The 10,000-nt window shown below is 43.4% G+C and overlaps 1 protein-coding gene across 1 annotated transcript in view; it reads right to left on the bottom strand.

Annotated features, from left to right (window-relative positions):
• LOC123481268 (voltage-dependent T-type calcium channel subunit alpha-1H-like) overlaps window positions 1–10,000 on the bottom strand; it is a 50,851-nt gene that overhangs the window by 10,592 nt on the left and 30,259 nt on the right. Inside the window, exons 3-4 of the mRNA XM_045217850.1 lie at window positions 7,012–7,123; window positions 5,242–5,375 (exon numbers count right to left, since the gene is read on the bottom strand). Of these exons, the coding sequence (XP_045073785.1) occupies window positions 5,242–5,375; window positions 7,012–7,123 (246 nt within the window). The remainder of the gene's footprint in view (window positions 1–5,241; window positions 5,376–7,011; window positions 7,124–10,000) is intronic.

Raw genomic sequence — 10,000 nt, 5'->3', positions numbered from 1 at the left:
AATATTAACTGAAGTCTGGACACTGACTGTAGGCCTCATGTAGCCTATTATAATATTAACTGAAGTCTGGACACTGACTGTAGGCCTCATGTAGCCTATTATAATATTAACTGAAGTCTGGACACTGACTGTAGGCCTCATGTAGCCTATTATAATATTAACTGGTCTGGACACTGACTGTAGGCCTCATGTAGCCTATTATAATATTAACTGAAGTCTGGACACTGACTGTAGGCCTCATGTAGCCTATTATAATATTAACGGAAGTCTGGACACTGACTGTAGGCCTCATGTAGCCTATTATAATATTAACTGGTCTGGACACTGACTGTAGGCCTCATGTAGCCTATTATAATATTAACTGAAGTCTGGACACTGACTGTAGGCCTCATGTAGCCTATTATAATATTAACTGAAGTCTGGACACTGACTGTAGACCTCATGTAGCCTATTATAATATTAACTGGTCTGGACACTGACTGACGGCCTCATGTAGCCTATTATAATATTAACTGGTCTGGACACTGACTGTAGGCCTCATGTAGCCTATTATAATATTAACTGAAGTCTGGACACTGACTGTAGGCCTCATGTAGCCTATTATAATATTAACTGAAGTCTGGACACTGACTGTAGGCCTCCTGTAGCCTATTATAATATTAACTGAAGTCTGGACACTGACTGTAGGCCTCATGTTTACTATGATAATATTAACTGAAGTCTGGACACTGACTGTAGGCCTCCTGTAGCCTATTATAATATTAACTGAAGTCTGGACACTGACCGCAGGCCTCATGTAGCCTATTATAATATTAACTGAAGTCTGGACACTGACTGACGGCCTCATGTAGCCTATTATAATATTAACTGAAGTCTGGACACTGACTGACGGCCTCATGTAGCCTATTATAATATTAACTGAAGTCTGGACACTGACTGTAGGCCTCATGTAGCCTATTATAATATTAACTGAAGTCTGGACACTGACTGACGGCCTCATGTAGCCTTTTATAATATTAACTGAAGTCTGGACACTGACTGACGGCCTCATGTAGCCTATTATAATATTAACTGAAGTCTGGACACTGACTGTAGGCCTCATGTAGCCTATTATAATATTAACTGAAGTCTGGACACTGACTGTAGGCCTCATGTAGCCTATTATAATATTAACTGAAGTCTGGACACTGACTGACGGCCTCATGTAGCCTATTATAATATTAACTGAAGTCTGGACACTGACTGTAGGCCTCATGTAGCCTATTATAATATTAACTGAAGTCTGGACACTGACCGCAGGCCTCCTGTAGCCTATTATAATATTAACTGAAGTCTGGACACTGACTGTAGGCCTCATGTTTACTATTATAATATTAACTGAAGTCTGGACACTGACCGCAGGCCTCCTGTAGCCTATTATAATATTAACTGAAGTCTGGACACTGACTATAGGCCTCCTGTAGCCTATTATAATATTAACTGAAGTCTGGACACTGACTGTAGGCCTCATGTAGCCTATTATAATATTAACTGAAGTCTGGACACTGACTGTAGGCCTCATGTAGCCTATTATAATATTAACTGAAGTCTGGACACTGACTGACGGCCTCATGTAGCCTATTATAATATTAACTGAAGTCTGGACACTGACTGTAGGCCTCATGTAGCCTATTATAATATTAACTGAAGTCTGGACACTGACTGACGGCCTCATGTAGCCTATTATAATATTAACTGAAGTCTGGACACTGACTGTAGGCCTCATGTAGCCTATTATAATATTAACTGAAGTCTGGACACTGACCGCAGGCCTCCTGTAGCCTATTATAATATTAACTGAAGTCTGGACACTGACTGTAGGCCTCATGTTTACTATTATAATATTAACTGAAGTCTGGACACTGACCGCAGGCCTCCTGTAGCCTATTATAATATTAACTGAAGTCTGGACACTGACTATAGGCCTCCTGTAGCCTATTATAATATTAACTGAAGTCTGGACACTGACCGCAGGCCTCATGTAGCCTATTATAATATTAACTGAAGTCTGGACACTGACTGTAGGCCTCCTGCAGGGACGGGGGATGGGATGAAATAAATAAATACATAAATATATAAATATAGGACCAAATACACATCACAACAAGAGAGACACCACAACACTACATAAAGAGAGACACCACAACACTACATAAAGAGAGACGCCACAACACTACATAAAGAGAGACACCACAACACTACATAAAGAGAGACACCACAACACTACATAAAGAGACACCACAACACTACATAAAGAGAGACACCACAACACTACATAAAGAGAGACACCACAACACTACATAAAGAGAGATGCCACAACACTACATAAAGAGAGACGCCACAACACTACATAAAGAGAGACACCACAACACTACATAAAGAGAGACACCACAACACTACATAAAGAGAGACACCACAACACTACATAAAGAGAGACACCACAACACTACATAAAGAGAGACGCCACAACACTACATAAAGAGAGACACCACAACACTACATAAAGAGAGACGCCACAACACTACATAAAGAGAGACACCACAACACTACATAAAGAGAGACGCCACAACACTACATAAAGAGAGACACCACAACACTACATAAAGAGAGACACCACAACACTACATAAAGAGAGACAACACAACACTACATAAAGAGAGACACCACAACACTACATAAAGAGAGACACCACAACACTACATAAAGAGAGACGCCACAACACTACATAAAGACAGACACCACAACACTACATAAAGAGAGACGCCACAACACTACATAAAGAGAGACACCACAACACTACATAAAGAGAGACGCCACAACACTACATAAAGAGAGACACCACAACACTACATAAAGAGAGACACCACAACACTACATAAAGAGAGACAACACAACACTACATAAAGAGAGACACCACAACACTACATAAAGAGAGACACCACAACACTACATAAAGAGAGACGCCACAACACTACATAAAGACAGACGCCACAACACTACATAAAGAGAGACGCCACAACACTACATAAAGAGAGACCTAAGACAACAACATAGCATGGCAGCAACACATGACAACAACATGGCAGCAACACAACATGACAACAACACGGCAGCAACACAACATGTTAGCAGCACAAGACATGGTACAAACATTATTGGGCACAGACAACAGCACAAAGGGCAAGAAGGTAGAGACAACAATACATCACGCCAAGCAACCACAATCTAACGTCTCCCACACACACACACACACACACACACACACTTTTCTCCTTGCTGAAACAGTGACACTGAGCATGTGTTTCTCCCAGCAGGCTCCAAACTCCAACACCTCCTAGGAAGTTCAGCTAGACTTTAGCAGCAGACGATTCTTAAGGAACGTCCCTGTGGATGTCTCTTTTTCGTCTAGATAGAATACAGTGAGGGAAAAAAGTATTTGATCCCCTGCTGATTTTGTACGTTTGCCAAATGACAAAGAAATGGTCAGTCTATAATTTTAATGGTAGGTTTATTTGAACAGTGAGAGACAGAATAACAACCAAAAAATCCTGAAAAAACGCGTGTCAAAAATGTTATAAATTGATTTGCATTTTAATGAGGGAAATAAGTATTTGACCCCTCTCAATCAGAAAGATTTCTGGCTCCCAGGTGTCTTTTATACAGATAACGAGCTGAGATTAGGAGAACACTCTTAAAGGGAGTTCTCCTAATCTCAGCTTGTTACCTGTATAAAAGACACCTGTCCACAGAAGCAATCAATCAATCAGATTACAAACTCTCCACCATGGCCAAGACCAAAGAGCTCTCCAAGGATGTCAGGGACAAGATTGTAGACCTACACAAGGCTGGAATGGGCTACAAGACCATCGCCAAGCAGCTTGGTCAGAAGGTGACAACAGTTGGTGCAATTATTCGCAAATGGAAGAAACACAAAATAACTGTCATTCTCCCTCGGCCTGGGGCTCCATGCAAGATCTCACCTCGTGGAGTTTCAATGATCATGAGAACGATGAGGAATCAGCCCAGAACTACACGGGAGGATCTTGTCAATGATCTCAATGCAGCTGGGACCATAGTCACCAAGAAAACAATTGGTAACACACTACGCCGTGAAGGACTGAAATCCTGCAGCGCCCGCAAAGGTCCCCCTGCTCAAGAAAGCACATATACAGGGCCGTCTGAAGTTTGCCAATGAACATCTGAATGATTCAGAGGAGAACTGGGTGAAAGTGTTGTGGTCAGATGAGACCAAAATCGAGCTCTTTGGCATCAACTCAACTCGCCGTGTTTGGAGGAAGAAGAATGCTGCCTATGACCCCAAGAACACCATCCCCACCGTCAAACATGGAGGTGGAAACATTATGCTTTGGAGGTGTTTCTCTGCTAAGGGGACAGGACAACTTCACTGCATCAAAGGGACGATGGACAGGGCCATGTACCGTCAAATCTTGGGTGAGAATCTCCTTCCCTCAGCCAGGGCATTGAAAATGGGTTGTGGATGGGTATTCCAGCATGACAATTACCCAAAACACACGGCCAAGGCAACAAAGGAGTGGCTCAAGAAGAAGCACATTAAGGTCCTGTAGTGGCCTAGCCAGTCTCCAGACCTTAATCCCATAGAAAATCTGTGGAGGGAGCTGAAGGTTCGAGTTGCCAAACGTCAGCCTCGAAACCTTAATGACTTGGAGAAGATCTGCAAAGAGGAGTGGAACAAAATCCATCCTGAGATGTGTGCAAACCTGGTGGCCAACTACAAGAAACGTCTGACCTCTGTGATTGCCAACAAGGGTTTTGCCACCAAGTACTAAGTCATGTTTTGCAGAGGGTCAAATACTTATTTCCCTCACTAAAATGCAAATCAATTTATAATAGTTTTGACAAATGCGTTTTTCTGGATTTTTAGTTGTTATTCTGTCTCTCACTGTTCAAATAAACCTACCATTAAAATTATAGACTGATCATGTCTTTGTCAGTGGGCAAACGTACAAAATCAGCAGGGGATCAAATACTTTTTTCCCTCACTGTATACGTAAGTTCTATAGATTCCATTTTGATGGTCTCTTGTCCCTAACCCCAAGCTAACCCCAAGCTAACCCCAGAGCTAACCCCAAGCTATCCCCAAGCTAACCCCAAGCTATCCCCAAGCTAACCCCAAGCTAACCCCAAGCTAACCCCAGAGCATTGTGGGAATAGAACACTGACCCTGCCATGACGATGAAGAAGTCCAGTCGGTTCCAGGTGTCGCCAAGGTAACACTTAGAACCGAAGATCCCCAGAGCCACCATCTTAATGACCATCTCCACCGCGAAAAATGCAAAGATACAGTCATCAAACACCTAGAACAGGAACAGATACAGTCATCAAACACCTAGAACAGGAACAGACAAAGATACAGTCATCAAACACCTAGAACAGGAACAGACAAAGAGACAGTCATCAAACACCTAGAACAGGAACAGACAAAGATACAGTCATCAAACACCTAGAACAGGAACAGACAAAGATGCAGTCATCAAACACCTAGAAAAGGAACAGACAAAGATACAGTCATCAAACACCTAGAACAGGAACAGACAAAGAGACAGTCATCAAACACCTAGAACAGGAACAGACAAAGAGACATTCATCAAACACCTAGAACGGGAACAGACAAAGATACAGTCATCAAACACCTAGAACGGGAACAGACAAAGATACAGTCATCAAACACCTAGAACGGGAGAACACAGTTAGAAAAAACAACCATACCATTTAAAAAAGGATGGGATGACACATTATCCAAAGCATATTCTGAAGGGTGAGAGGTTATAGGAGACAGGTTAAAGAGGTGAGGGGTTAAAGGTCAGACCTGTAGTATGAGGCACCATGAGGTGTGAGAGGTTATAGGTGAGATGTGAGGGGTTAAAGGTCAGACCTGTAGTATGAGGCACCATGAGGTGTGAGAGGTTAGAGGTTATAGGTGAGATGTGAGGGGTTAAAGGTCAGACCTGTAGTATGAGGCACCATGAGGTGTGAGAGGTTAGAGGTTATAGGTGAGAGGTGAGGGGTTAAAGGTCAGACCTGTAGTATGAGGCACCATGAGGTGTGAGAGGTTATAGGTTATAGGTGAGAGGTGAGGGGTTAAAGGTCAGACCTGTAGTATGAGGCACCATGAGGTGTGAGAGGTTATAGGTGAGAGGTGAGGGGTTAAAGGTCAGACCTGTAGTATGAGGCACCATGAGGTGTGAGAGGTTAGAGGTTATAGGTGAGAGGTTAAAGGTCAGACCTGTAGAATGAGGGCACCATGCGGTGTGAGAGGTTATAGGTGAGAGGTGAGGGGTTAAAGGTCAGACCTGTAGTATGAGGCACCATGAGGTGTGAGAGGTTATAGGTGAGATGTGAGGGGTTAAAGGTCAGACCTGTAGTATGAGGCACCATGAGGTGTGAGAGGTTATAGGTGAGAGGTGAGGGGTTAAAGGTCAGACCTGTAGTATGAGGCACCATGAGGTGTGAGAGGTGAGGGGTGAGGGGTTAAAGGTCAGACCTGTAGTATGAGGCACCATGAGGTGTGAGAGGTTATAGGTGAGAGGTGAGGGGTTAAAGGTCAGACCTGTAGTATGAGGCACCATGAGGTGTGAGAGGTTATAGGTGAGATGTGAGGGGGTTAAAGGTCAGACCTGTAGTATGAGGCACCATGAGGTGTGAGAGGTTAGAGGTGAGGGGTGAGGGGTTAAAGGTCAGACCTGTAGTATGAGGCACCATGAGGTGTGAGAGGTTAGAGGTTATAGGTGAGAGGTGAGGGGTTAAAGGTCAGACCTGTAGTATGAGGCACCATGAGGTGTGAGAGGTTATAGGTGAGAGGTAAGAGGTTAAAAGTGAGAGGTTCAAGGTGATACAGGACTTGTAGTATGAGGCACCACGAGGTGTGTGAGGTTAGAGGTTAGAGGTTATAGGTGAGAGGTTAAATGTGAGAGGTTCAAAGTGATACAGTACTTGTAGTATGAGGCACCACTCTGCCTGACAGGTGACGTCTTCACAGGGCTGGAACATCCCCAGAGTCACGCAGTTCAGGAGAATCACTATCATGGAGACGTGTTCAAACCACGTAGAGACCAGGGTTAAGGAATATACACTGTAACATAGTCTACTATCTACATAACATACTATAACATAGTCTACTATCTACATAACATACTACATACTATAACATAGTCTACTATCTACATAACATACTACATACTATAACATATACAGTGCCTTCGGAAAGTTTTCCGACCCCTTTACTCTTTCCACATTTTGTTACGTTACAGCCTTATTCTAAAATGGATTAAATAAATAAAAATCCTCAGCAATCTACACACAATACCCCATAATGACAAAGCGAAAACAGGTTTTTAGAAATGTTTGCAAATTTATCAAATTTAAAACAGAAAAAACGTTTTTACATAAGTATTCAGACCCTTTGCTATGAGACTCAAAATTGAGCTCAGGTGCATCCTGTTTCAATTGATCATCCTTGAGATGTTTTTAAAACTTGATTGGAGTCCACCTGTGGTAAATTCAATTGATTGGACATGATTTGGAAAGGCACACACCTGTCTATATAAGGTCCCACAGTTGACAGTGCATGTCAGAGCAAAAACCAAGCTATGAGGTCGAAGGAATTGTGTCGAGGAACAGATCTGGGGAAGGGTACCAAAAAATGTCTGCAGCATTGAAGGTCCCCAAGAACACAGTGGCCTCCATCATTCTTAAATGGAAGAAGTTTGGAACCACCAAGACTCTTCCTAGAGCTGGCCGCCCGGCCAAACTGAGTAACCGGGGGAGAAGAGCCTTGGTCAGGGAGGTGACCAAGAACCCAATGGTCACTCTGACAGAGCTCCAGAGATCCTCTGTGGAGATGGGTGAACCTTCCAGAAGGACAACCATCTCTGCAGCACTCCACCAATCAGGCCTTTATGGTAGAGTGGCCAGACGGAAGCCACTCCTCAGTAAAAGGCACATGACAGCCAACTTGCAGTTTGCCAAAAGGCACCTAAAGACTCTCAGACCATGAGGAACATGATTCTCTGGTCTGATGAAACCAAGATTGAACTCTTTGGCCTGAATGCCAAGCGTCACGTCTGGAGGAAACCTGGCACCATCCTTACGGTGAAGCACGGTGGTGGCAGAATCATGCTGTGGGGATGTTTTTCAGCGGCAGGGACTGGGAGACTAGTCAGGATCGAGGGAAAGATGAACGGAGCAATGTACGGAGAGATCGTTGATGAAAACCTGCTCCAGAGCGCTCAGGACCTCAGACTGGGGTGAAGGTTCACCTTCCAACAGGATAATGACCCTAAGTACACAGCTAAGACAATGCAGGAGTGGCTTCGGGACAAGTCTCTGAATGTCCTTGAGTGGCCCAGCCAGAGCCCGGACTTAAACCCGATCGAACATCTCTGGAGAGACCTGAAAATACCGGTGCAGCGACGCTCCCCATCCAACCTGACAGAGCTTGAGAGGATCTGCAGAGAAGAATGGGAGAAACTCCCCAAATACAGGTGTGCCAAGCTTGTAGTGTCATACCCAAGAAGACTCGAGGCTGTAATCGCTGCCAAAGGTGCTTCAACAAAGTACTGAGTAAAGGGTCTGAATACTTATTTAAATGTCATATTTCAGTTTATTTTGTATATAAATTAGCAAACATTTCTAAAAACCTGTTTTTGCTTTGTCATTATGGGGTATTGTGTGTAGATTGATGAGGGGGAAAAAAAACTATTTAATCCATTTTAGAATAATGCTGTAACGTAACAAAATGTGGAAAAAGTCAAGGGGTCTGAATACTTTCCGAAGGAACTGTACATAACATACTATACACTACAACACAGCCTAACATATACAGTACCAGTCAAACGTTTTAGAACACCTACTCATTCAAAGGGTTTTTCTTTCTTTTAAAAAAAAACTATTTTCTACATTGTAGAATAATAGTGAAGACATCAGAACTATGAAATAACACATATGTAATCATGTAGTAACCCCCCAAAAAAAAGTGTTGAACGCGCCATGCGGCACTGACCTTCCACGGAGCATTATTTTCCAGAGAACGAGTTGATCATCTCGCTTTATACCAAGTCTACAATTTAACACATTAGACCGGTAGAAATGTCTTCCAACTTCCACCTGAAGGTCGCTAGCAAGTTTACTAAATAGCTACAGTAGTTGCCTTGGTAACCAAACAAACATACTCGCTTAGCTTTGCCAAGCGAACCATTCAGGCCCTACAGCGGCTTGCTATTATGAACATCATTACTCAACACTTCCAATAACGCTTTCAACAGCAGCTCAAACACAGGACATGTAAGAATGAACTTCATAGCCCCAGTGAATTATACCCGTGCATTATTAGGGACATGACGCACAATCTGGAATGCCCTTCAGAGCCAATCAAAAAAACAAGTATTGAACAATGCCATGGTATAATTAAGCAATAAGGCACAAGAGGCAGTGCTGTATCGTGAATACGGTCACAGGTAAGAGGCAGTGCTGTATCGTGAATACGGTCACAGGTAAGAGGCAGTGCTGTTTCGTGAATACGGTCACAGGTAAGAGGCAGTGCTGTATAGTGAATACGGTCACAGGTAAGAGGCAGTGCTGTATCGTGAATACGGTCACAGGTAAGAGGCAGTGCTGTTTCGTGAATACGGTCACAGGTAAGAGGCAGTGCTGTATCGTGAATACGGTCACAGGTAAGAGGCAGTGCTGTATAGTGAATACGGTCACAGGTAAGAGGCAGTGCTGTATCGTGAATACGGTCACAGGTAAGAGGCAGTGCTGTATCGTGAATACGGTCACAGGTAAGAGGCAGTGATGTATCGTGAATAGAGTCACAGGTAAGATGCAGTGCTGTATCGTGAATACAGTCACAGGTAAGAGGCAGTGCTGTATCGTGAATACGGTCACAGGTAAGAGGCAGTGCTGTATCGTGAATACAGTCACA

The sequence above is a fragment of the Coregonus clupeaformis genome, unplaced genomic scaffold (assembly GCF_020615455.1).
Source record: "Coregonus clupeaformis isolate EN_2021a unplaced genomic scaffold, ASM2061545v1 scaf1255, whole genome shotgun sequence".
Taxonomy (NCBI): Eukaryota; Metazoa; Chordata; class Actinopteri; order Salmoniformes; family Salmonidae; genus Coregonus; species Coregonus clupeaformis.
Note: the sequence above shows the minus strand (reverse complement) of the source record. Positions and strands in the feature narration are given on the sequence as shown.